This window comes from Callorhinus ursinus, unplaced genomic scaffold, assembly GCF_003265705.2.
Source record: "Callorhinus ursinus isolate GAN/ISIS: 27379988/994484 unplaced genomic scaffold, GSC_fseal_2.0 scaffold38, whole genome shotgun sequence".
Taxonomy (NCBI): domain Eukaryota; kingdom Metazoa; phylum Chordata; class Mammalia; order Carnivora; family Otariidae; genus Callorhinus; species Callorhinus ursinus.
In genome coordinates this window covers 7693909-7721472 of record NW_027397100.1, presented here as the reverse complement: position 1 = coordinate 7721472, position 27564 = coordinate 7693909, and the positions used below count along the sequence as shown (strand labels likewise).

At 45.0% G+C, this 27564-nt stretch overlaps 1 protein-coding gene and 1 pseudogene across 11 annotated transcripts in view; both read left to right on the top strand.

Moving 5' to 3' along the window:
- DHX35 (DEAH-box helicase 35) overlaps positions 1-27564 on the top strand; it is a 126287-nt gene that overhangs the window by 20931 nt on the left and 77792 nt on the right. For all 11 annotated transcript variants that reach the window (XR_012374694.1, XR_012374692.1, XR_012374693.1 and 8 more), the window contains exons 5-14: positions 1667-1771; positions 4597-4658; positions 5495-5564; positions 7713-7772; positions 15694-15806; positions 16943-17039; positions 17880-18038; positions 19956-20166; positions 24104-24228; positions 26972-27026. Coding sequence is in view for 7 of the 11 variants with exons in the window: in XM_073880428.1 (XP_073736529.1) it covers positions 1667-1771; positions 4597-4658; positions 5495-5564; positions 7713-7772; positions 15694-15806; positions 16943-17039; positions 17880-18038; positions 19956-20166; positions 24104-24228; positions 26972-27026 (1057 nt within the window). In the remaining 4 variants the exon portion in view is untranslated. The remainder of the gene's footprint in view (positions 1-1666; positions 1772-4596; positions 4659-5494; positions 5565-7712; positions 7773-15693; positions 15807-16942; positions 17040-17879; positions 18039-19955; positions 20167-24103; positions 24229-26971; positions 27027-27564) is intronic.
- Positions 14760-15254, top strand: LOC112827458 (POU domain, class 5, transcription factor 1 pseudogene; annotated as a pseudogene).

The window sequence follows — 27564 nt, the reverse complement described above, 5'->3', positions numbered from 1 at the left end:
TTTTTATGGGGAGGGTTGGTCCATTTATACTCATTGTTACAAGCCTGTTTTCCCATTAGCTCCTCATAGATCTACGTACACATTTTCTGTCTGTACCATTTTCTGAGATTTATAGTATAATGATCTGTAGAGTTGAAATTGAAACAACAAAATTTTTGCGGTGAAATCCTGGTTGGCAAGAAATAGAAACTGCAGAGGTAGAGCAATAATGTAGGATGGATTTCTGATTTCATAAGGTGATTTCCAAGACTGCATGGTGTGGAATGATTGATTTGGTTTTGGCCTGCCAGCTCTGTAATTCCAAGTCATTAGGCAGAGCCCCTTCTAATCCTCATCTGCTCTTGGGTTCCTTAAACTCCGATGGCCAGATAATGCCTGGAGAGCTGAGTGCAGGAACGCTCTGGGCTTCTGACCCTGGGGCTTTGCACCCAATCGCAGTAGCGAAAAGTACCTCAGGACACTGCCTGTGCCAACCCACATTCCAGACTCAGGACTCAGAGAGTCCGTGGAGAGGTGGCCTCACCTTTGGCCCCGGGCGGGGAGGCAGGGGGGAACGGGACGGGACACTGACTGCCTGCCTCACGTGGGGGGCCGGGGGTGCTGTGCCGGGTCCCAGAAGCCTCTCATACGGTTTTCCTTTAGTTTTTTTCAGTCAGGCAGTTGATATAATGAATGTTCAACTCTTCAGTTTCTTTTTATTGCCCTTCCACTTTGATTTATTCATCATTTCAAACATTTTCTGTTAATAAATTGATAACCTTTGAATAGCCTTTTAGGGGTAGTAGTAGATCTTGCTGTTGGGTTTTGTTTTCTCTTTCCTGTGCTCCCCTTCTATTTGTCATATACTGGTAAGTGAAAAATGTATCTATAGTTTATGGTCTGCATAATATATTACGTATTTTGTTTTCTGCTTTTACTTTATTATGTTAACTTGGATCCTTCATTTACCTTCTCATCTGCTTTTCTGCCCCTTTTCATTGCTTTCATTTTTTAACCTGCATTCTTTATTTCCCCTTTTAATGCTTTTGGTAGCTGGGGCACTGTTGCAAATTGTTTAGGTTATCTGGCTCAGGAAACGTCATTTTTTTTGCCTCCAAAGAGAAGATGACCTTGGCCTGGCCCAGTGTTGAATTTGATCATTCCTATTCTCCTGCCTTTATTGTCCAGTGGAAGGTACTTTATTTCAAGGCACAGAGACATGAAAATTTTTCCCCATTTGGTATGCTAAAAAGCTTTACTGTGGTGAATCTTGTCATTTCTTCCACTTTTTGCTTCAGCTGCCAGGAAATGCCGAGCTGAATTTGTGGTTCGACTGAGATAATTTTGGCATATCTGTGTTTTAAAATTTTCTCATTGGCTTTGATCTTTTGAATTTTATCTGCCATTTCTTTGGTCCTGATCTGTAACATCTTTATGTGATTCCATTTGTGTTGCTTACTGTTATACGATACTTAATTATAAGTTAAGTTGCCCTAAGTCTCTTGTAAATGGAGAAGTGAGACACAAAGTGAATAAATCATGCTTTTTCTCTAATGACCTGCCCCTTTCCTTCTCATTCTCCACTGTGTTCACATACTTATTTAAAAAAATACTAGGTTTTCCGTTGTATGTCCTCTGTGCAGTAATTTCTATGTCTCTATTTTCAGCATGATCTTTCTTCCCAAAGGTTGCAGGGAGAGTAGCCGAGGAAAGGGGTGCAGTGCTGGGCCACGAGGTGGGCTACTGCATCCGCTTTGACGACTGCACCGACCCACTGGCCACGAGAATCAAGGTGAAGTGCTCACACTGCTTTTTCTACTGTGAACCAGGAAGAAGATTATTGGGGGGGGGGCGCGGTTAAAAACATGCAGCATCACTGCTCACCGAGACCCTGATACCAGAGCAGAAAGTGTATGAAATCACCCTGTCCTCAGGGAGTTTAGTCTGTGGGGAGGTGTGGAGCTCTCTCAGAGGGTCCTTGAATCGTGGCCCAGAAGGGACCTCGGAAGGAAGGTTGAGCCCTTGGTTCTACAGATGAAGAGCTTGAGGGCCTGGGAGGCTGAATGACTTGCCTGAGGTATGTGCCCATTGATGGTAGAATCAGGACTTGAGGCTGTCCTGTCTTATATGTGTTTTTTGTTTTTCCACCAATCCACCTAGCTGTCAAAATATAGAGACTTGCCTGTAGAAGACTGAAAAACAGGGACCAAGCCGTATAAATTGATACAGCATCGAGTTCACAAATATTATTTTCACGAGTTAGAACTTTTTCACATTTATGTGACGATGGATTTTACTTGCATGTTCTTTGACCTAGCTGCTACTGTTGAACTCGTGTCTGCAGTTATCGGTGTTCCGTCAGCGGAGCGCCTGCTCTGTAGCACAGGGCTGGAGTCGTGCGGGTCGCATGGTTCTGCAGAACAATGGAATGTTCTCAGTTTTCTCTCAGTTTCACAGAGGAAAGTTGAAAATAATTAGATGAACCAGACAAGGTAGTGATTTATAAGAACAGGGATCTTATTTTCTCTAGTTTTGTATTTTGTTACCTTTGAGATTGATTTTGCTGGGTAAAGAGAGTATTCTTCTGTACCATCAAATATATTTAAAGTAGGTAATTTTTAGTGGGTTACATAACCAAATGGTTGTTTTTGACTCTTTCATGAAAAGCTTCTGTATTCCATTTGGTCATCATTTTAGGCGCTCTGCTCTTAACTGGTGCCTGTCATTGGTGGCAGGTCCTCCTCACTGCTGTGTGTATGTGTGGCGACTGGTACCATGCCCAAGAAAAATGTGATGGAAACGTATCCTGTTCTTAAAAACAAAACAAAAAGTGAAAGCACTAAACTACAGCATGCAGGGGAGATGGTTAGCCTTGTTCAAGTACTGAGTAATTTTGGGCGGAAGTAATAATATGTTACTGCATGTTTCTGAAGCATTTTATAAACATACATTAATCCTCAATAATAATAACTGATACTCTTTTTTTTAAATTTTTTTATTGTTATGTTAATCACCATATATTACATCATTAGTTTTTGATGCAGTGTTCCATGATTCATTGTTTGTTCATAACACCCAGTGCTCCATGCAGAACGTGCCCTCCTCAATACCCATCACCAGGCTAACCCATCCCCCCACCCCCCTCCCCTCTAGAACCCTCAGTTTGTTTTTCAGAGTCCATCATCTCTCATGGTTCGTCTCCCCCTCTGACATACTCCCCTTTTCTTCCTCTCCTGTTATCTTCTTCTTTTCCTTTTTTCTTATAATATGTTGCGTTATTTGTTTCAGAAGTACAGATCTGTGATTCAACAGTCTTGCACAATTCACAGTGCTCACCATAGCACATACCCTCCCCAATGTCTATCACCCAGCCATCCCATCCCTCCCACCCCCAACCACTCCAGTAACACTCAGTTTGTTTCCTGAGATTAAGAATTCCTCATATCAGTGAGGTCATGTGATACATGTCTTTCTCTGATTGACTTATTTCACTCAGCATAACACCCTCCAGTTCCATCCACGTCGTTGCAAATGGCAAGATCTCATTCCTTTTGATGGCTGCATAATATTCCATTGTGTATATATACCACATCTTCTTTATCCATTCATCTGTCGATGGGCATCTTGGTTCTTTCCACAGTTTGGCTATTGTGGACATTGCTGCTATAAACATTGGGGTACACGTACCCCTTCGGGTCCCTACATTTGTGATACTCTTTTTTTTTAAGATTTATTTATTTTAGAGAAAGAGAGAGAGGGAGAGCGACAGAGGGAGAGGGATCGAGAGGGAGAATCTTAAGCAGGCTCCATGCCCATCACAGGGCCTGATATGGGGCTCGATCCCACGACCCAGAAATCATGACCTGAGCAGAAATCAAGAGTTGGCCACTTACCCGACTGCGCCACCCAGGTGCCTCCCGATAGCCACGAACACTGTGTACCAGGTCCTGTGCTGAACACTTTACCTGTACTCTCTCTTAAGTCCCACAGTAACCCTCTGAGGTCGATACTTTATTGTTTCCGTTTTACAAATGAGGACTAAGGCTCAGGGAGGGTAGGTAACTTGCCCAAGGTTCATACAGCAAGTAAAGGCCGAATGAGGATCTGGGCTCCCAGCCCACTGACACCACGGCCTCCGTTCTTAACCACAGCCTTATCCAGCCTCTCTAAGATAATAGCAGTTGAAGCTGAGGCTAGTATTCTCAGCTGCAGGCCTGCAGTCTTCGGGACATTCTAAGAACAGTGATCTCAGACCCGTGGCCTTCCTTTGTGCGGACAAGGTTTGTCTTCACTGCCTGTTCGTCCACAGTACCAGGAGTGCAGGCCCAGAGGAAATGGGGCTGAGCCAGTGTTCAGATAGTAAATGCAGGTGGAATTCTGCTGGAAGATTAGCAGGCCCCAGCTGAGGACCCTGTGATTGAAGTCTTGTTTGTGATCAGTTGCATTGCTTGATTGCTAAAGCATTGGGCTGTTTCCTCATGGTCCTTTGTGGGAATTATCTTGTACACACACTGGCGAAGAGTTGTGTGCATTTGGTTACATTTGAACTTTTTGAAAAAATCATTAATGTACAGTGTAAATGAATTATTTCTAAAACTTTGTGTTTTTGTTTTTTAGTTCCTGACTGATGGAATGTTGGTCAGGGAAATGATGGTTGATCCATTGTTAACAAAATATAGGTAATTGTGCTTTTCCTACAATAACTTCCCTGAAGTTTCAGAAAACACCCAAGTAGTTGTGTTAATAGCTGGGACTTCATGACTGCCTTCAGCTGCCCCAGAGCTTTCTCTTTACCTGGGCTGTTGCGACCTTTGATGCCTTCTCAGAATTTACTAACAGTAAAAAATGGGCACATTAAAATCCCTGTCATTATTTGAATAATCTATTGACTTGTCATACTTCTCATGCCTCTGTTATGTCCCAGGATTGATGGTGACTGCAGATCATAGCACAGAACTGGGCAGTGTTTTGTGTCAAGTGATACGCAGAGTCCAGATAGTTGGTTACACTGTCTTACTCTTTGTGTGTCTTTGTCCATTACTCATGGCATTAACACTGTCCTACACAGGCTCTGTGGTGTTCTAGGGAAGGACGTTAAATTTGAGTCCTGGGTACATACACGCAAGCAGCTGTGATCACGTGTCTCTGTGCTGTTTTCTGCAGCTTAACAGTCTTCAGTGGGTGGGGCCTTGTTCCGATTTTTATGTGCTCTGTGGGGTTATGTGTTATATTGTAATTTAAAATCAGGTGTTAGCTCCCATTAGAATCTACTACGGGTTATAAAACTCTTTAAAGATAGCAATAAATGTACTGTTTTCTTCACCAAGACGTGTTGATGTCACCATTTTTATTAGCTTAATAGTTCCTTCCTTGTCAACGGGGAGTAACGTAGCTCAGCTTTTGATACAAGGTGATTGCATGGGGACCGGACACACAGAAGTCCCTTTGATGATCTGGATGGGATTATGTGGGTGGTTTGTCTGACGCTCACCAAGGTCTTCCCTTTGCTTCTTAGTGCCATCATGCTGGATGAAGCCCACGAGAGGACCTTGTACACAGACATTGCCATTGGCTTGCTGAAAAAGGTGTGACTTTGCCGCCAGACTTTTGTTTTTGTGTTTTCATTTTGTTTTATTGCTCAATTAGGAAAGTAATTGTAGCAATTTGGAAAATCCAATCAAATAGGAAGGAAAAAAATTTAAATGATCCATAATTCTACCCATTCAGAGAAAAATCACTGGTGGAATGTTGATATGTTTCTTCTTTTTTTGTGTGTGTCTGTGTGTGTGCGTGCATCTGTTTTGGCACGATAGGGATTGGACTGTATGTACCAATTTGTACCTTGCATGTTTCTCTTAATATTACATCGAAATCATTTTTCTGTGTCATTGAATATTCCTTGAAGACATTGTATTTAATAATGTCTGTACAATCATATGTCCCTACTATAAAGTATTTGACTCTTCCCTTACTGTTAGGCATTTATATGGCTTCCAGATTTGAAGTATTTGAAATAATATTGTAATGAGCACCTTTATAATGAAATCTGTTGCATTTCTGTTTTATTTTTTATTCAGACATACTGCAGAGTAAGAGAAGGGTTTAATGACCCCTCTGTGCCCATCATCTGGATTCAACTATTACAACTCATGGGCAATCTTATTTCAGCCTTACCTCTCCTTCCTGTATTTTCTGATTGTTTTCTTTTTTTTTTTTTTTTAAAGATTTTATTTATTTATTTGACAGAGAGAGAGATAGCGAGAGCAGGAACACAAGCAGGGGGAGTGGGAGAGGGAGAAGCAGGCTTCCCGCCGAGCAGGAAGCCCGATGTGGGACTTGATCCCAGGACCCTGGGATCATGACCTGAGCTGAAGGCAGACGCTTAACGACTGAGCCACCCAGGTGCCCTCTGATTGTTTTCTTTGAGCATATTCCCAATCACAGGAGTCTAGAAAGAGGGAGTAGACCAAAGTGATTAAAAGCATGGACTCTGGGTCAGATTGCCTGGGTTCAGATTCTGACTGCTGAGTTTACTCATCTCTAAAATGGGGATAATAGAAGTCTCTACACCTGTGCTAGTATACTTTCCTCTGTGGCAGCTACTAGCCACCTGTGGCAGTCAGTTAATTAAAATAGAATAAAATTAAAAATATAGTTCCTCTCTCACATTGGCCAAATTTCAAGAGCTCTGTCACCACACATGGCTAATGGCTAGTGCATTGGACAGAACCTCTCCATCCTTGGAGAGAGCTCTCTTGGACAGAGCTGTTCTAGATCATCATTTATTGTGAAACTTAAATAAGATCACATAAAATTCTTCAGATGGTACCTGGCACAGGGTCACAAATAGACTGAAGTCCCACCTGTGTACAAATTAGAGCAAGATGCTCGCATTTGGAGGCTGTCCACAGCTAGGTGTGGGGAGATGTTCTGGGCTTCAGATGCCCCTAGCCCCCTCAGCCGGGCATCTCTGCACGGCTGTGTGCAGAGACCTGGGAATAGCACATCACTTAGTACATGTTAGTTACTATTGTTCATGTTGTTTTCATGATATTCTTTGGCCAAAGATTTATACTTTTGATTTTGATTAGGGCTTATTATTCTCTGGGAAGCAGTATAATAAGAGGCTTATTTCACTGAATCTTTGCCAGCCCTGAGTATTAGCCTTAAATAAATCCTGGCCAGTGCGATAGACGAAAAAGTAATGTTGTGTTATCACATATTTTTGCTATACTTTATATGATCATTCCTTCTCTGCCTGTTGATCATTCCTTTCTTTGAATAACTGTTAAGATCTTTTGTCCGTATTTCTGTCTCAGTGTTATCCTTTATTGTTTGTTTGCTTTTAAGGTACTTTTTCATACTTCAACTGTGTATACATAGGTTCTGACTGTCCAGAAATCCAAGTATGAGGAAGAAATGGTTTTACTTTTGGTAAATTCAAATTCAGTTCCTAAAGCTCCTTTAAACTTTCAATAAACATTTTTTTAAATGTTCTTATTTTGGAAAATTTTACTCTTTAAACGATTAGAGAGAATAGTATAATGAACCACCTTTTACCTATGACTTTAATAGTTTTCAACTTGTGGTCAGTCTTGTTTCATCTATAAGCTCCCCCCTTGACTCCCCAAAAATGCACACACTGATTTATTCTGAAGTAAATTGCAGGTACCAAAATATATCATCTGTACGTATCGCACTGTTTCATTGTTTCCTAATGCCTTCTTTTTTAGATTCAGAGAAAGCGAGGGGATCTTCGATTGATTGTAGCTTCAGCTACTCTGGATGCAGAGGTAGGAGCATTTCCTGCCTCACCCTGCTGTTCCCATAAGCACTGGAATTGTTGGACATGTCCTTGGGAAGTTACCTTTAGCGAGAGGTTATCTTTGACAGAATGGCCTACCTTCCTTATGGGGCCATCTGATGTCCTAGATTCCATATGAGCTTGTGGGTGGAAATTAACCTGTAATTAATCGAGTTCATAATTACCTCCTTGTCCTGTTTCTCTACATACTGTGTTTCTCCCCACATAGGCAGTTTCCTTTTATTACTTTTTTCAGTATGAGGTTATATTTCTTTTTTTTTTTTAAAGATTTATTTATTTATTTGAGAAAGCGAGAATTGAGAGAGAGAGAGAGAGTACATACATGAGAGGGGGGAGGGTTAGAGGGAGAAGCAGGCTCCTCGCTGTGCAGGGAGCCCGATGTGGCACTCGATCCCAGGACTCCAGGATCGTGACCTGAGCTGAAGGCAGTCGCTTAACCAACTGAGCCACCCAGGCGCCCCATGACGTTATATTTCTGAAATTTATTTATGACTGTAGCATTTAGGTTTAGATGTTTATGTGTGCAATTGAAGTTTTCCCTGTACATATAATAATTTACATTATAATTTTTATGACTCAGTTTATACTATTTTTCTCTCTTACCAATTAATATTTTAGTTCAAAACAGCAGTTCAACTCAAATAATTTTGACCGCTTGTAATATATAAATATACGTATGTAAATATGTAACTATAAATATATGAATATATATACACAAGCTCAACGTGGTACTGGCCACAGGTGATTCATAACCTCCCTGACTTCTTGGGAAGCAGACACATAAATAGATGTTTAGAGATCAGTATGTCAAGGTGCTGAGACAGCCAGAGAGGGGGCTGCTTAAGTCTAGCTGGCTGGAGAATGTCCAGGAGCTTTCACAGAGGTGAGACATCCCATTTGGTTTCAAAAGATGCACAGAAGTTTGCCTGATGGGCAGGGGTGGGGAAGGGTGTCCTAAACATGCATGGAAACTCAAGGTCATGAAACGGTGTGTCCGAGGGGCTGAGAGGCAAGTGGAGGTGGGAGTCTTACTTTGCCTGTAGGGCCCTGTGGGGGACAGTCTCTGCCCCCCAGTCACCTCTCTTGTCACGTCTCTGACTTCATCTCTGTCCAGTCTCTCCCATGCTCCTTACACTCCAGCCTCACCTTGCTGTTCCTCAGAAAAGCCCAGGTGTGCTTCTACTCTGGGGGGACCCTCTCTCTAGACCATTCTTACCCACACATTCTCATGGTTCTTCGCTCCCTTCAGTTCAGTCTTGACCACGTATTATCCTCTCAGAGAGGCCTTTCCTGATTACCCTGAGGGAAGCAGTGCGCTGCTGCTCTCCATTGTCTTACTCTGCTTAGTTTGTCTGTTTAGCACTTATTTCTACCTAGCCTAACGTGCATAGCCAAGTGTTTGCGTATTGTGTGTCTTCTATTAGTAAAATATAAGCTCCATGAAAATTGGGACTTTGAATGTCTTACTCATTATTTTATCCTTTCACCTAAAACAGTGTCTGGCACAGAGTAGATGCTTTAGGTTCAGTGATTTTTGATAGAATGGGAAGCAATGGGGGATTAAAATGGAGACGTTGGTAGGCATCAGGTGATGGAAGGCATTACAGGCCAAGTGAAGGAGGAAGGATCTACCCTACACCTGTTTGGGAGTCCTGGGATGTGTGTGAAGGGTGGCAGTGACTTGATGATGTTCGAGTTCTAGAAAGATCACCTTGGGTGTTGTGTAGAAGAGGCAAGAGTAGTTGTGGAGATACCAGTCAGCAGGCCAGTTCTGTCAGCCAGCTGAGATATGAAAAGGGCCTGGCTCCTGGCTCCTGGACTCCCTGTGGCTTCAGGGATGTAGAGCAACTGAGGGAAAAAACTCAGCATGGCTAAGAGGGGTGTCTGGGTGCATAGCCTGGCTGGTTTCTTGGACCTTCTTACAGGCTGTAGGAGCTTGTTGTCTTCAGTCTGCACATGATAGCCTGTGGGTCAAAGCTCTTTGTTGCCCTCTTGAATTACTTCTCAGCCCCCCTAAGCCAGGGCACCCACTGGAACGCCGGTTTGGGGGCTACACCCAGCTTCACCTCTCGCCATTGCCTCCATGCCCACGTGGCACAGAACGTCTTCCTCTGTTTTACTTTGTACCTTCATTACCCCCTCTCTCTCTTTTAAAAACGAACAGTTTTTACTGTGTTTTGAAAATTACTATGTCTGAGTCTTTTCTTAGAATCGTTAATATTTATTGCTTCCAATATCCTTTTGTTGTCTTTTGGTACGGCACAGAAATTTTAAAAAAGAGCTCCTTTCCAATCTGCCTACAATAGTTGGTCTAGGTAGGCTTTCTGGAAGTAGTTTTTTCAAGTGGGAAAGTGGAGTGTAGGAAACTTGGCCTGGCCTGGGGTGTGCTCTGACGGAGGGCACGCTGGGCCTTCGGCAGCCATCACCTGGGCCTTCGGTGGCTGGGGCCTTCACTCCTTCACCCACCCTTGCCCAATGTGTGTGTCTGAGCCAGGACCTGGCGGGTGGAGTCCTTCCTCTGTGACTGAGGGCATGCAGGGCATGGGAGTCCTCACGTGAGAGTAGGAGGGTGAGGAGGGAAAGCAGTGGGCTGAGGGGAGGGAGGGGGGAGAGTGGAGATGGCAGGGTGTGGCTTTGGGCAGCATTGGACCTGGAGGCCCAGGCCTGCCAGACCCCCTCCCTGGTGCCCCAGCTGCTAGGTCTGTGGGTGACAGACTAATTCCAAGCCCTGCTGGCTGGAGGGATAGATGTCCTCTACTCTGGTTTTGCTCAGGGCCCAGGGTGACCCAGCCTGGTGGTGTCCTACGAGTGACAGCAGCTGGGAGGCAGAGGCGGAGTTTGATCAGGCTGATCACATCGTTGCCTTGATTGGGTTAGCTGCTTTGTTAATGTAAGCCTAACTCGCGAGCGGTTATAGAGCATGACCAGGTAGAATTACGAAGTATTAATATTTTTCTTAAGATTTTATTGATTTATTTGACAGAGCACGCACAAGCAGGGGGAGCATCGGGCAGAGGCAGAGGGAGCAGCAGGTCAGGGAGCCCGATGCGTGGGGCTTGATCCCAGGCTCCTGGGATCATGACCTGAGCCGACAGCAGACGCTTAACTGACTGAGCCACCCAGGTGCCCCTAATTATGAAGTATTAATTGACCATTGTATCACAAGCTGTTGTTTTTCTTTTATTTGTTTCCATCCACATGGCAGGAAATAGGGCTGCTGACAACTCCTACAGTTTTTTTGTCATCGGCCCAGCTTCTGGGAGAGAGACTAATTTCTCTTTCCAGATTCGTAGAGAAGGAACTGGGGGTCACCTGGGTCAGGTACCCACTCGGAACCAATCTGCATGGACCCAGGGCTGTTGGCTCAGGGTGGGCGTGTTGTGTAGACATGACTGCTGGGAGCCCACTTCTTGGGTCAGGTGTGAGCAGCCACCAGGGAAGGAAGACGGCCCAGTAGATGTGCACATCATTTACATTCTGTTTCATAGACTGTCCTCTTGCTTTTTGTCGTTTTATGTTCCTCACTGTGTGTCTGTGTCTGTGTGAGCCCACCTGTTTAAAACCTGACTCACGCTCTCCTTTTTCCTGTGAAATGAACTCATCTTCAGCTCACTCTTGCCTTTCCTTTACTGTCCCACAAGGCATACGCTGTTGATATCAGATTTATTTGCTCTCTAGCCTGTAATTTTCTGTGTGTGCATATTTTATATTTCCAGGTAAAGATAAAAGATAAATATCTTTTTTTTTTTTAAAGATTTTTTATTTATCTGACAGAGAAAGACAGCGAGAGAGGGAACACAAGCAGGGGGAGTGGGGGAGGGAGAGAAGCAGGCCTCCCTCTGAGCAGGGAGCCCGACGTGGGGCTCGATCCCAGGACCCTGGGATCGTGACCTGAGCCGAAGGCAGACGCTTAACGTCTGAGCCACCCAGGCGCCCCAAAAGATAAATATCTTAAGGATAGAGATCTCATGCTTTCTCAGTAAATGCTGAATTTTATTTCTTGAAAGAGTAACTTCTGGTCTGCTCTGTTCACCACATCGTCAGGAATGAGGTGTCCTCCCTGTTCTGCCTGCCTTCTTGGTAACATTCAGCTCCATTCACCAAGTCGTTCTGAAAATCTTCCTCTGTCTGCAGCTTCAGGATACCTGCTGTCTCCCCTCTTTCCCGCCTCCCTGAGGCATCCCCCTCAGACTCCTCTGCTGGTTGCTCTTCTTCCTCAAGGCTGCCCACCTCCATGGCCCCTGGTTCAGCCGACGCTTTGTGCTGTGGTCGTCCTAACCATGTTCCTGTGCTCCAGAAACTCACAGACCTGTGAGTCCTGCTGCCCTGTGACTCTTGGCTTCTCTGTGGCAGTCCCTCTCTCATCGTGGTCATTCAAGACTTCCTTTGCTTTAGAAAGTGTTCTCCGTGCCTAAGAAGTAACCGCCTCCTCCCCAGCGTGCACGTGCGTGCGCTCGCACTCACTGATTGCCAGGCCCCGTCGCTCATACCTCTGGCACACTTTGCTTTCGTGTTGGCCTTCATTCTCTCCTCTGAGCTATTCCAGTACCTTCCTGAATTAGCTTGCTCCAATCTCTTATTGCCCCTGCCCTCCTCTGAAACGGCCACCCGAGCCAGGCGTCTGCAGTACAGGTCTGATGACGTCATGCCCCTACTCACTGCCTGTCTTTCCCATCCAATGAAGTGCCCATGAAGCATGACATCTGGGCCCCTTCAGAGTGATAATACGATCACTTACTGAGTACACATTCTAGGCCAGACCGGTGCCGACGGCAGTTGCCCCGAGGGTAGATGGCAGTTTGTCCTTTTGTAGACGAGAGGACTAACTCAGAACAGGGCTGGCCTGCCCTAGACCTTGGGCTCTCTCCTTTGTCGGTGGCCCCTTCATGTCTCAGTCTGCACTCTGCTGTCATCTTGGGAAGGGTTGTCCCTTTTCCTTCCAGGCAGTAATAGTCTTCCTCATCCATTCAGGCTTCACCCAGGGGTACTCCTGCCTCCATGAAGCCTTCCCTGAAAGCTGCTCAGCGTTGACCTTTCATTCTCGCTGAGTAACTTGTGACTTTTTTCTGGTTATGTGGTCATTCTGCCTCGGTTTGTGTTATGATTGGTTCTTGGTGTGCCCATCCCCCCGGATTATTCACTCTTTTGGGGTGTGGGGGAAGCTGTCTCTTCTCGCTTGTTTGTGTGTCACTTTAGCCTGCCTCTGCTGTGCACACCACGGGACACGGGAGGGCTGAAGTCACTTGAACCGAATTGAGCCAAAAGGGAAGTGAAGAATGGTGCCAGGAGGTCCTTTGTAGCACAACATGGTTCTTATGTTGGCATGAAGCACTTTTACATCTGTGCTTACTCTTCTCAGATACAACTTTGAGGTCAGTGTATGGCATCCCATTATTCTGTAGTTCAGTCCAGTCAGCTCTTGTAGAAGTGCTCCTCCATGTCCATTCACTGCATTCGATGTAGCCCTCAGTGCACCCCGGGCTCCCAGTGTCCAGGAGCAGGCATCGGCACGGTTAGTAAAGATACACGGCGAAGTAAAGGAGACAGGACTGTGGTCACATAGCCAGACCTCCTATGATAACAGAAAGCGATGCCCAACCAGGCCTCAGGGGGACGGTGGAATATCACTGGGGGGACTCCAATAACGTACTCCCCCCAACAGGATTTCCATGTCGCTCCACCACCGACACAGCAGCTTCCCCTCTGGCACTCACTCCCCTGCACAGAAGCTTCTCTGTGTATCTGGGGTCAGGCTCCCCGTGAGGGGATCTTCAGTGGAATCTCCCTGTCCTGTCTTTGGCCAGAGCTCTCATGCCAGGCCTCCCCATAGACTGCCAGTCTGGCGGTCAAGTGCCATCGAAGAAGGCGGAGCCACCTGTACTAGAGGGGCTGCCAGGAGCTACTTCTCTCCTCAGGGCACTGTGGCGGTGCCGGGCAAGTGCATAATGGGTGACCTGCCCAGACAGGGTGGTATGCTAACTGCCACAGGGCATGGGGAGATGGAGAAGACACTGTCCCTGCCTGCAGTCTGGGGAGGTTGTGGTAAACCTATATGTATCTGTAACTGCAACACTAGGACCATACCTAGTCTTCCTAGAAATACAAGTTTTCTCTATAAATTGATAACCTTGTGTGATCAGATACATGTTTTTCTGATTAAAATTACAGTTCAACCTGATTTAATCTGTATTTAATTTGAATCACCTTTAATAAGATACAGGGGATAAAAATAAGAGAAGTAATACTGTAGCTACATGTTGACCCAGATGCATTGGTGAATAATACAGTTTTGATTTCTAATCTGTATTTTATCAAACCTTAGTAAAGAGTCTGGCATTGAAATGTGATTGCTCAAAATTGCAATAATAAAAAAAATAGGATTTTTAGAGCAGGCCACAGTCAGGAGGGCCCCCACCAGGACACCCAGCCCCTCAGAAACCAGACACTGAGCCACTGACCCCAGCAAACAACCGCAGACAGGGCCGAGCTGAAGAGCTGTCTTCACGTAGGCAGAGGTCAGTGTCCCTAGGCTCAGGATTCTGACCTTTCGAGCTGCGGGGAACTCTGATCCAGCCCCCAATTTGCCCTAGAGCCTCCATTTAGGGTTGGAGTGGGGCTGGTGCCCCAAGGCGGCCTGGAGACCTCTCAGCCGGAGGGCGAGCGGGGAGCCGGGGTGGAGAGCAACTCTGAGGGGGCCTCCCCTGAGCCCTGCGCTGCCCCACCTGCGGCTGTGAAGCCGGACAAGGAGAAGCTGGAGCAAAACCCTGAGGAGTCCCAAGACATCAAAGCTCTGCAGAAAGACCTGGAACAATTTGCCAAGCTCCTTAAGCAGAAGAGGATCACCCTGGGATATACTCAGGCCGATGTGGGGCTCACCCTGGGAGTTCTCTTTGGTGTTCAGCCAAACGACCATCTGCCGTTTTGAGGCTCTGCAGCTCAGTTTCAAGAACATGTCATGTGTAAGCTGCGGCCCCTGCTGCAGAAGTGGGTGGAGGAAGCCGACAACAACGAAAATCTACAGGAGATATGCAAAGCAGAGACCCTCGTGCAGGCCCGAAAGAGAAAGCGAACGAGTATCGAGAACCGTGTGAGGGGCAACCTGGAGAACATGTTCCTGCAGTGCCCGAAGCCCACCCTGCAGCAGATCAGCCACATTGCCCAGCAGCTCGGCCTTGAGAAGGACGTGGTCCGAGTGTGGTTCTGCAATCGTCGGCAGAAGGACAAATGATCAAGCAGTGACTATTCACAACGAGAGGATTTTGAGGCTGCTGGGGCCCCTTTCTCAGGGGCACCAGTGTCCTTTCCTCTGGCACCAGGGCCCCATTTTGGTACCCCAGGCTATGGGGGCCCTCACTTCACCACGCTGTACTCCTCAGTCCCTTTCCCTGAGGGTGAAGGCTTTCCCTCTGTGTCTGTCACCACTCTGGGCTCTCCCATGCATTCAGACTGAGATGCCGGCCCTTCCCAGGAGTGGGGGCCCGAGGAAGAGGGGAGAGCGAGGGAAAGAGAACCTGGGGTTTGTACCAGGGCTTTGGGATTAAGTTCTTCATTCACTAGGAAAGAATTTGGGAACACAAAGGGTGTGGGGGCAGGGAGTTTGGGGGGACTGATTGGAGGGAAGGTGAAGTTCAAGGATGCTCTTGTTTTTAATCCCCACATCACTTTCTTAAATAAAGAAGCCTGGGACACAGTAGGTAGATAAAAAAAAAAAAATAGGATTTTTAGTAGTTATTTTGTAATCCATAGTCTGTGTTATATATATATATATATATATGCAGTCTCTACTACCCACCCCTGCTCTGCCAGTTTTATATTATTTTCTTTCAGTGAGTTACTGTGAAACTTTTTTTTTTGCGAGAAATGAAGTCCTCTTTTTTTTTTTTTAATAGAAATTTCGGGATTTCTTTAATCAGAATGAAACCAATGACCCAACGAGGGATACTTGTGTGATCCTTACAGTAGAAGGGCGAACATTTCCAGTGGATATCTTTTATCTACAAAGGTTAGATGATAACTTGCATTTTGTGTGTGTGCATGCGTGTGTGTATTCACCTGAATGGTCAGGGAACTTCCACCTATTTTATTTAGGTTTTCATTTTTTCAGATTCCAACCAGAAGCTAAATACAGTTGGGAGCCAGTAAGCACTAAGTTTTCCTCCAAAGGAGTAGGATCATTCAGCTTTATTCCATAAAAGTATGCAACCCTTAAGGATACTTACATTTTTAATGATGGTGATTAGCAAATTGGGCCTGAGTTATGGAATGAGAAGCCACTGTATCTGCTTGCCAGCCCCGAGGGCAATGTATCAGGCCGCTGAGAGAAGCATGCTTTGTGTCTCCTGTCATTGATAGGATGTTCTGGAACCCTGCTCAGTATCACTGCTGAATGCAATTGAAACTCTTGACACTGATGTGTAAATTTCTATGAGTCTGTGGTCAGTAGCTCAGTTGGAAAGAGCGAAGTGGTAACAAGATTACAGGGAGGAGGCTTGATAGTCTTCAGAACTGGGGTTTACAAGACTGCCTGTCTCTGAGGGCAGCAGTGATGATTTGAATCATTTGGTTCTTAGCTCTCTACATCTTAGCAAGAAGGCCTGGTTGACATGGTTGGGAGGAGCCCCCTTAGATAGGAAGAGACCATCCTAATTACCTAGTCACTGGACAGAGACCAGGAGCCTGGTACAGTGGCTGATAAATCCGGAGAGTTGTGGGTTTGACTTGTGAGTTTTTCTTGCTGGATAGCATATCCATTAGCTCTGAACAGCCTACTCAGACATGTTGCTAGTGGTCAGGAGGGAAAGTGGAAAGTGTGGGATTTGGCATTGGGACCGCAGCACCTGATTTTCATTGACCAGGTGTCTTTGCGTGCTAAAGATAGCACATTTATTTGCATGGGTTTTTATTTCTTTGCAAATAAAGGTAAGAATCATGGTATACATGTAATTATGGATTACTTTTGGATGCTGCCTTTAAAAAAAAGAAGAAAAGGGAGTGAATGTTTATTTATTCATATACTGTTTACCTGCCAGGCAGGCCCAAACTAACTTTCATGAAGCTTTGCTGCCAGATTATTAGGATAATTAATCTATAATTAATGAGCATGTCCTAGTGATGAATTTATCTCGTACATCTTTACAGTCCTGTTCCAGATTATATCAAATCAACTGTAGAAACTGTGATGAAAATTCACCAGACAGAGGGAGATGGAGACATACTAGCATTTCTGACTGGACAGGTAATTCCACTGGAATTTTCTCTGATGAACGGACATGTTAAGGCAGCACCAAAATTAAACAGGGGCCTGTTCCTTTACTTAGCCATTCATTTCATGTTTTATTGTGTTTTGTGTTTACTTAATTGCGTACAAAATTGTTTGGATTGATGTCATTCATCTACTGACTAGGTTGTCCAGGAATCATTAGTTCCCAGCTGTTCTGTCTGCAGAGGGTTCAGTATATTTTAAGTTTATTAGTTGAGTCCAGAGTAAATGATGTAGTCAGTGGCTGTTTTGTTTACCACAATGAAATATTGCGTTAGGTACATTTTGTGCAAGCCTCTTTCCCATTGATACCACTCCTCCTGGAGGTGGTTAGTGGGCATATCTCTGGAAGGACAACTGAACGAAGCCCAAGAGCACTGTTCAGAACCGCCCTCCTGCCATAATCTTTTCCACTGTCAACACTTTCCATGGTACCGTAATCTCTTCTGGGGAAAGCTTCTAGCGATTGCATATGTCACGGCTTGTCCATATGTATGGCATCCTTTGTTTGCCACAGTACATGAAAGCTGAGTAAGATAGGCTTTGGTTTTGTTTATCGGGAGCTCTTCTATTCACTGCAGATAGTAGAGATTTCAGTAATGAATCTGACACTTGCAAATTTTCACCCTATAGGCACCGCTGTTCAGTAGCATTTGATTGAAAACCACGCCCAAGCAGAGTGTGGTCACACTAGAAATCATGAATCTGACCGCAATTAAAACTCTGATCCTGATTTTCATTTTCTTTCAAGTCTGATAAAATGGTGTGCTGGATTGATCTTGGTTTCTTTGGTTTTTCCTGGTTGGATGTCTTTAGGAAGAGGTGGAGACTGTCGTGTCAATGCTGATTGAGCAGGCTCGGGCGCTGGGTCGAACTGGGATGAAGAGACACCTCCGGGTTCTCCCCATGTACGCAGGACTACCTTCCTTTGAGCAAATGAAAGTGTTTGAAAGGGTGTCCCGCAGTGTCAGAAAGGTGAGACTAACCCGATGACCAGGGCTGTTTGCAGCCAGCTGGGGTCGTGTCAGTGCCCCTTCCCTATGCACTGGGAAGATTTTTTTTTTTTTTTTAATTGAAGTGAAGCTTGCTAAATGGGAAGGTTTCTTTAAGAGTTTTAGGTCCGTGTTTCTGTACAGTAGATCTAAAAGCACACAATAAATAGTATGTTGTAGAGATTTCTAAACCTGCCTCACAGAAGGGTCACTCTGACAGTAATTATCAGAGCAAGTGACTTCCCTTTGCCTCTTTTCCGCCTGCTCAGTATTTCCCCACGGCCCAATATTAGCTTGGCTTAAACGATTGTCTAGGTGAATTGTGGTCAGTCAGGAACAATAGCTAAATTACTACAAATGGTTTCTAAACCATTTGTTTTAGACATCAGTTAGCCTATAGAGCCAAATTTAAATCAATTAATTCAGGGTGTGGCTTAAAAATATTTAGCCTTGAAATTGGGGTGGGGGAGGGTGTGGTGAGAAGCACTGGTTGGAAGGAACCAGCAGGCAGCCAGTCTGTGTCCTGCTCATCACCCCCTGGGCCTTACTTGGCTTTCCCGAAGCTGGCTTAATGTAGCTGTTTATCAGCAAGTGGCAGAGAGGACAGTGGGTGAGGGATGGTCTGAGGGTCCACTCCCAATTCAGACCACTTGGAAGAAGGTGCTCAGCCTCATGGGCATTGGGATGAAGCACCTCAAGTTGGCCCCGCCAAATGTGAACTGTGGCCAATCAGTCAGGAGGCCTGGATTCTGTGCCTGAGTTACTCTGCGCCTGGATGAGTTACTCAGCCTCAAGCCCAGTTTTTTCAGCTGTGAAACATAAATAAGAACCTTTGGATCGGTGGTTCTCTGGTATAAAATCATAAATGTCTACTGTATAAAAATGGTAGGAAGATTTTTATAAGATGATAGATATAAAAGTGCTTTTAAAAAGTTCTAAATGCTGTCTATCTATACATGTTCCTTGCTTCTCAAAACCTTCCAGGGGCAGTGCCCGGTGCACTTGAGATAAAATGTAAACACCTCACGGTGGCCCAGAGACAGCACGTGGTCTGGCCCTTGCTGTCCTTCAGCCTCATCTCGTCCTTCCTCTGGATTCTGGCCTCTCTGCCTCTTTCTCCCTTCTGTGAACTCTTTCTTCTGCCTGGATATCTAGAGGGTTGCCTGCCTTTTGTTACTCAGGCCTCAGTTCAAAATCTTCGTTTAGAGAGGCTTTCCCTGGCCATCCAAAGTAGCACAGCCCACTATTATTAATACACAGGGAACACTTTAAGTGCTATGTAATGTTGTATTACTGCTCTGTCACATTTTGTTCATGGTATTTGTCACTCTGAGGTTATCTGCTTGTTTATGTTCACTGCTTCTCCACCCAAACACACTAGAATGCAGACTCTGGGAGAACAGGGACCTTGTCTTCCGTGTTCATACATCCCCAGCACTTTGAACAGTGCCTGCAAAGCACAGACCTTCAGAAAATAGTTCCAAGTGTGAGTGAATGAATGAATAAAGATGTTCAGGGTGGTGATTTGCTTTAGTTGTGCACAAGGCAAAAACTAACATTTGTTGAGTATTTATTATGGGCCAAGCACCAAGCTGCAATTGCTTTATGGACATTTCACATTTGATGCCCCCCCCCCCACAACCCAGCAGGGGTGAATATTCTGTAGATGAGGGACTGGCAGGAATTTAAGTAACTTGTCCAAAGTCACACCTTGGAGAATTCAAACCCAGGGCACCCTAACCCTAAAACTCCTGTTCTTTCCAGTATATTAAACTGTCTCTTACAGATTCTACACTGTTGGACATATCTTTAAGAAATCTTTTAGGATTTTGAGTAGTTTCTTAAAAGTGAAAAGAACCAGATAACTTCTCTTTTTACTTTTCTTGCTGTGGGGACTTAGGTGATAGTGGCCACCAATGTGGCCGAAACCTCCATTACAATCAGCGGGATTGTGTATGTGATTGACTGTGGCTTCGTGAAACTCCGAGCCTACAATCCCAGGACGGCCATTGAGTGCTTGGTGGTGGTCCCGGTGTCCCAGGCATCAGCCAACCAGCGTGCAGGACGTGGTGGCCGCAGCCGCTCGGGAAAATGTTACCGCCTTTATACAGGTTAGTGTGGCGTGCCTTCAGGGCTTTTGACTTTCTCCTAGTTAGTCTGAGCACTGCAGAGTATCACAGATGTTTCCCGCATGGGCAGAACTTCACATAAAATTCCAGACTCCCCCCTCACCAGGCCCTCTGTCCCTTGGCCCCGCTCTTGTCTTTGCTACTGCTCCCATTGGCCGAGGCTGGCCCATGAGTCCCCAGTTATTGCCATCCCCATTCCAGCCTAATGTCTGGGTGTAGACCTCCCTGTAGTCTGAGCCACATATCTCAGATCCTGTCTTTCTTACCTTTCCGGCAGCCTAACGTGCTGCTTTCTTGTTCTGGGAAGAACGAGAATCCTGACTCCTGTGAGGCCTCACAGTGGGTTCCATCTTTGCCTCTGGTTCAGAGCATCTTTGCAGAGTGAAAATGGCAGGCTCTGTCCTGAGACCACTGATAGAAAGAAAGCAAATAGTTGTTCAGCTCCTGCTCTTTGCCAGGCACCATGCTAGGCTCTGAAGGAGCAAGATCAAATTATGATAAAGACTGCCCCAGCCCTTCAGGAACTTTCTCTCCAGCTTGAAGGCAGCCTTGCTTTCGACAGTGATATGTCCAGAGCTGCTCTCTCTCTCTCTCTCTCTCTCTCTCTCTCTCTCTCTCTCTGTGCCTCTCTTTTGTGGGTGATGGCACCAAGATTTCTCCTCAGTTGTCCAGACTTAATTTTCACATTATTTTTAATCCTCTGTCTAGCATCCGTCTGCGCTCACTTCCCAGATCCAGGGGTTTCATTTGTCTCTTCTTTCCTTCCGGTAACCATCACCCTTGTTCAGTCCTTATTTTTTCTTGTAGCAAACGTTTACAGAGCACCTGCCGTAGGCCAGCCACTGTGCCAGGGTTTGGGAGATCTTGGGCTAGGTGAGACGTGGTCTGTGGGCACGTGGTGGACAGCCAGGTGCCGGAGGCAGCCCTGCAAACCGATCGGCATATTATAGTGTGATAGGGTTGCCATACCGGAATGAGCCTTGGAAGCAGAGCACAGGGAGTTACGCTGCCGGGGAGGCCTTCACAACTGAACATTTGTGCCTGATCTTACTGACCACCCAGCGGTTCTCCAGGGGAAAGGATAGCAGCAGGCAGAGGGGATGGAATGTTACAGGTATGTGGTGGGGAGGAAGCAGGTGAGGGGAGTATCCATGGGAGGGGCAGGCAGAGCCAGAGGCTAGGGCGATGAGGAAAGAGAGCACCGAGGGTTAAAAGGCATCTGGAAATTTAGAAGAAGAGAAAGTTTCAGGATGCTTGAAAACAAATGTTTTGAGGTGCAATTCCTATCACATAAAGTTAACCATTTTAAATCAAACCGTTCAGCGGGATTTAATTACATCCGCAGTGTGCATCACTGCCTCTGTCTAGTTTCAGAGTATTTCCCTTACTCTGTACCCATTAAGCAGCTTCTCTGCACTCCTCCCTGGCAACCACCAGTCTCTTCTGTCTCCATGGGTTTATCCGTTTAGGATATTTTGTATAAATGGGATCATAAATATGTGACCTTGTGTGTCTGGCTTCTTTTATTTAGCGTAATGAGTGCTGAATGTTTTCCAGGTTCATCTCTGTTGTATTAGTGCTTCATTCTTTTTTTTTTTTTTCTTAAGAGAGGGGGAGGGGACGTGGGGGCAGGGGGGAGAGGGGGATAGAGAATTTCAAGCAGGCCCCCGCCCAGCACAGAGCCCAACTTGGGGCTCAGTCTCACGACCCTGAGATCATGACCTGAGCTGAAATCAAGAGTTGGCCGCTCAACCGAGTCACCAAGGTACCCCAGTACTTCATTCTTTTTTATGGCTGAATAATATTTCATGGATATGTCACAGTTAGTGTATCTGTACATCAGTTGATTATTTCCACCTTTTGGCTTTTGTGAATAGCTGCTACTATGAAACTGTGTTTTGAGTACCTGTTTTTAATTCTTTTGAGCATATACCTGGGAGTGGAATTGTGGGGTCATACATGTTGAACTTTTTGAGGAACTCAGGCTATTTTTAAAGAAGAAATGGCCCGCCTATCTCATCCTCCAAAGAAATAAAGTCACAGAATGCAGACTAAAGATAGGCAGGTTGATTTGGTTGAAAGGTCACCAGCCTCCTTAGCAGGAGCAGTTTTAGTGGAGTGCGGTTGGGTAGGGCCCACCTGACAGTAATGGGGTATACTAGCATCCAGCCTCTAGGCTTTCTTGGCTGACTGGCTTTTAGATGAGCTTTCACAGAGTGTATTCCTGAGCAGGGTGCTATGTGCTCAGACCCTGAACTGTTTCCCAGAATCCTCCAGGACTTCTCCTGGCTTATGTTCTCCCACTATCCACATACCTGCCCTACACTGCATCCCACCTGCAGACCGCTCTTCCTAAACGTACTTTCTGTTTTGCCACATCCACATCTCATATCTTTGATACCTTTCCTTGGGCTGTTTCCTCCGCCCAACAGATCCCCCTTACCCTTCAAATCCTCTCTCAAATGACAACTCCCTCATGAAGTGACCTCACATGCTTTTTTGCAATGACTGTGTTTCCTCGTTCCCTGATCCTCCACTCTCCTTCAGGAGGACTCTTCACTGGTTGGGACCTGGCCTTGGAGGTGACCGTTTTTGGTCTTGGTCCCAGGCCCTTTCATATCACTGAAGCTTCTGGAGACTGTTCCTGCTGCTCCTGGCCCAGGGCCTCACACACTTGGTCTTCAGTAGAGTTTAACTGAATGTCATTAACTCTTGGGCAGCACTGGTTCCTTTGAGCGGCTTCTCGGCAGGGTCGTCCTGGTATCTGAGAACATCGATTCTCCCTCCGTCAGCAGTATGCTTGGAAAATGTGGTTATCCTACCAAAAAGCTATCCCCCAAATGCTCTTGAAACTCAAAAGGAATGTTCCATCTGGAACTTCCTGCTGTTGCTTGTTCTTCAGCATCTCCCAGTTAGACCCATGCCTGTGGCCATTTGTATCAGTTGATCCACAGAACATTGGTTATCTGTTCACTCACAACCTTTTTGAAAAAGTTCTTCAGTGATAGTGCTATTTCTTCCTGGCACCTCTTGGTGTTGTTTTCTTTCTCTAGTTAACAAAAGCCTTATGATCTGCATGGAGGTTGGGCCAGCCTTGACCTAAGGAGGGTGTGCACAGTTAAAATGTTGACTGATGTGAGAGGGATTTTGTGGGTGTAGCCTTCTCTATATAATCCATAAGCTTTCTGAATATATACCAAAGTGATTTAATCCCTTCCTTCCTCTCCCCGCCCCCCTCACTGCCCTGTTTGTCAGGCTTTTCTGAAAAGGCCTCCAAGGTCTCTCCCTCCCTACCCCTTCTCCTGCCCCTCCCATCTTGGCACCTCTGTGCCTTGTGGTGCTTTTTCCTGTTGGAGGTCACCTTTTGTTCCTGATGGGGCATTGTAAGCATTTGTTCATCTGTTTGGTGACCAGATTCTGAGTGTGATGTGGGCCTGGCTCATCTGTTTTAAAAGTTAGATTTGGACAACTTTTGCTCTTTGTAAGATTTGGTCTTTTCTTATATTCTAGTGATTTACTTTGAGATTGTTCTTTGCTTATAGTTACAGGTCTTGCCTTCTAGACTTACTGCAGCCCCAAGCAGAGGTAGTGGGGCCTGGGTTCCAGTCGTGATCCAGCACATACCTGTGGCTTTGATTTCACGTTCTGCTGACAAAAAGCACCATTAAAAAAGCATCCTAAAGTAAAAGAACAGACTTGTATAAGGATATATTATTTATAAAGATATAAACTGCTAAGGTACCTTTTTAAATAGAATGGTGTTTTCTGAATAGGAAACTACTCTGTGTTGTGATATCATATGCATCTGATCCTAGAGTCTTCAAGCCTCTCCTTAGAGAAGGAAGACTGTCCCTTGGGCGGAATGATTGCATTTGATAGTGGCATTTGACCCCAAACAGTTCTGATTTCTTATCCTCAGAGGAAGCCTTTGACAAGCTGCCTCAATGCACCGTCCCTGAGATGCAGCGTAGCAATCTGGCGCCTGTCATCCTACAGCTGAAAGCGCTAGGGATCAACAACGTCCTCAGGTTCCACTTCATGTCGGTAAGTCCTGCCTTCTCTCTGGAATGCCCGCGGGCAAATGTCGGGACATTAGATAGAGTGCATCACTTTTTGTTTTTTTTTTTAATTTCCACTTAGCTCCTGTGTCGTGTGCCTACTTTGCACCAGGCCCCGTGCAGGGTACGGGGGAGCAGGGCCAGAGAGGGCAGACACAAATCCTGTTCTTGCCGGGAGGGCGGGGGTGGATGACAAGTAAGTGGGTAATTGCCATGCTTGGGTCCAGTGCTCTGAGACGAAGGAAGGGCCCCAGCATGGTTAGTCTTGTGCGGAGTGAGACCTGGAACCCAAGCAGGACTTCACCAGGTCAGGAGGTGAGGAGATCCGGGACGGCGAGTGTGTGGAGGTCCGCGTGAGGGAATATCACAGCTGGGGGAGCCAGGAGGGCTGTGACGGAGCTTCGGGGGATGTCCTCGTGGCTGATCGCCCTTCTGCTTATTTCCTGGGGCAGGTCCCTGGGAGTAGAATTATTGGGTCAAACAGCCATAGTCGTTTGGTACGTCCTTGATGTGTGGCCAGATTGCTGTACGCTCCAGCAGTGCACGCTGCCCCACACACTGTGCCTCTGCCATGCCGTGGTACTTCCTTTTAGAGGTTTGCTTATTTGACTGATGTTAGGAGGGAGAAGGGAAGGGAGGACAGGTATCTGTACCTTATTATTTGATTTCTCAAAAGACAGTTTAAAAAAAACCCCATTTATTGTCCACTCCATATTTCTTCTGAATTGTTAAACCATTTATCTGTTAGAATTAGTGTTTATTGTGGTTTTTAAGAGTCCTTTAATTATTAAAGACATTAACCTTTGTTTATGGTATTTCTTGCAAATGGTTTTTTAGTTACTTGTATTTTATTGTTTTTTTATTTATTTTTTTAACGTGCAGACATATAAGTATTTCCACAGTAAAATCTTTCTGTCTCTGTCTCTCTGATTTCTTCTGTTATTCCTGTCCTTATGGAGCACTTCCCCACATCTAGGTCAGTTAGTAAACATTCAGTCATATTTTCTTCTTGAATTTTTATGATTTGAGAAGACTAGCGTTTTATCTCTTGTTCTATCCCAGCTGCATTGTTATGTGGTGTGAGAAGCCCGGATTCTCAGATAATAAAGTCCCTTATGTCATATATGTCATGATGAACTAGGTGAATGAAGGAATAGAAAGTATCAGTCTCTCTCCCAAAGAAAACTGTGTGTTTATCATAAGTATGGAAAAAATTTACCCTTTGATTATTGGTGTATGCAAGAAATTATAGAGAAGGTAAACAGTATATGCAAATTAAAAGCTTCAGAAAAGCCTCCCATCTAAGATGAAAGGAAAACATATAATGGCAAAAATGATATATCAGCGTCTCGAAAACTGCAGTTTGTCAAGCATCATTTGGAATAAATATCCACTGAAGAAAGAGCTAAAGGAAAGGGAGCCACACAAATAGTAAAGTAACATTGGAACATGTTTGGCTTCTCTAGAAGAGAAATAAGTGCAAATTGAAATAGCTGTAAAATACCACTTCACATTAGTTAAGTGATCAAACAGGAAGAAAAAGGAGAAAGTCCAAAGCTGACACAGTTTGGGAAAGTGGTTTCATCCTCTGCTGCTTCAGTCCTGGAGGGCTTTCTGATGTTATTTTATGAGGCTTAGAAACGCCTCGTATTTCTTTTCAGGGAAGTTTCTCCTGAGAAAAAGAGGAAAAGAACGTACATAGTGTGATCATATTTATAGTATCATTGTATATTAAATTTTTAAATAGAATAATGAAAATCATAAACTTTTGGACAACTGAAGAATGAGGAAAATACATACAAATTCATCTTCATATATTCCCTTCTGGTTATTTTCTCCTGAAACTATGGTATTTTTGTTTTTTTTTTTACAGTTGAAATCACAGGCCACATATAATTTTGTTTATTTAGCAGTGTTAGTTAAAGTAGCAAAGAACTGAAAACAACTCAGTTGCTCAGGAGGAAGACAATTGTGTATTTTATAGAGTATGACCTTGTTGGAACATTATGGACCCATCCCAAGTAATCACTGTGAAGTTTCTCTGGGTTAACAAACAAACAAACAATGAAAACAGAAAACCATGCAGAAAAACAAACTAAAATTATACATATGCAGTCCTTCCAATTATGTTAAAACGTTCGCATATGGTCCCAAATGAGATGAGGCCAGAGAGAAATACTAGTCAGTGTGTGTTTAGGTGAAAATACCAGAGATGTGATTTGGATCCGGAGAATCAGACCGAAGATCACAATAGCACCTTTGCTTAAATTAACGTTAGATTGCCTAGCATTCTTTCTTTTCAGAAATTCAGATTCTGCGTATGTCAGTTTGCCCCCTGTGGGCGCGAGGCCTGGTGCAGTGTTACCCACCAGGGCTGCTGGAGTAGAAGGTTGAGACTGTGAAGGACAAAATCAGAAGTGTCTGATGAGAGTGTAGGACTAAACAGGAAGGTTGTTCAAGGTAGGGACCCATCACTTCTGGTGGAGGGGAGCATGAGGGAGGGCTCCAAGGGACAATGTTTAATCAAGCCGACACTGAAGACCAAACAGTAGTAAAGATGCTGAGAAGGAGAGGAAGGGCATTTCAAGGGCACCAGCATGAAACACAAGCACGGAGGCTGGTATGTATGGGGCACATGAGAGGGAAGAGTGGATTTGAGCAGGAAATAGTCACATTTTATGTCTGTTACCTGAAGAAATTAATTTAGGAGGATTTTTATGTTTTTACAGCCCCCCCCAGCCCAGTCGATGGTTCAAGCGTTGGAGTTACTCTATGCCCTGGGAGGTATGCCTGTCTCTTATGTGTTCTCTGATCTGCTTACTAATAGATGGTATTGGTTAGGTTGTATTCACGTTAGGGCTCCTTAGTATCTTCAGGGATGAGACTGGTTCTCCCCATATATATAATCCTTTTAACAACCCTTAAGCTTCATGGAAATAAAAAGGTGGGACCATAATTAGATTAATAGTACATTAATTCCAGTTAGGACAATGAATTTATAAAGCATGTTGGTATATCAGGAGCTATTAATAACCATCATTAGAGCCGCACTCCTAAAAGACATCTAGAAGATTCCCTACCAGTATTTCAGGTGTTACCTCTCCAGGCCTATTTCTCAGTCCCTCCACCGCATCCTAAAACCTCTGGCTTAGTGTTCTCTCCCTTTTTTCCCTCATTTCATTCCTGGAGTTCCCTGTGGAGAATTGGGCCATTGACCAGCCTGTGGAATTCTTTGGGGCAAGGAAACACCATGCTTTGGAAGAACCTCTGTTCTCTTGTTTAAAAATGTAGTGTTTAAGATAGAGAAAACCGTAGCCTTGAA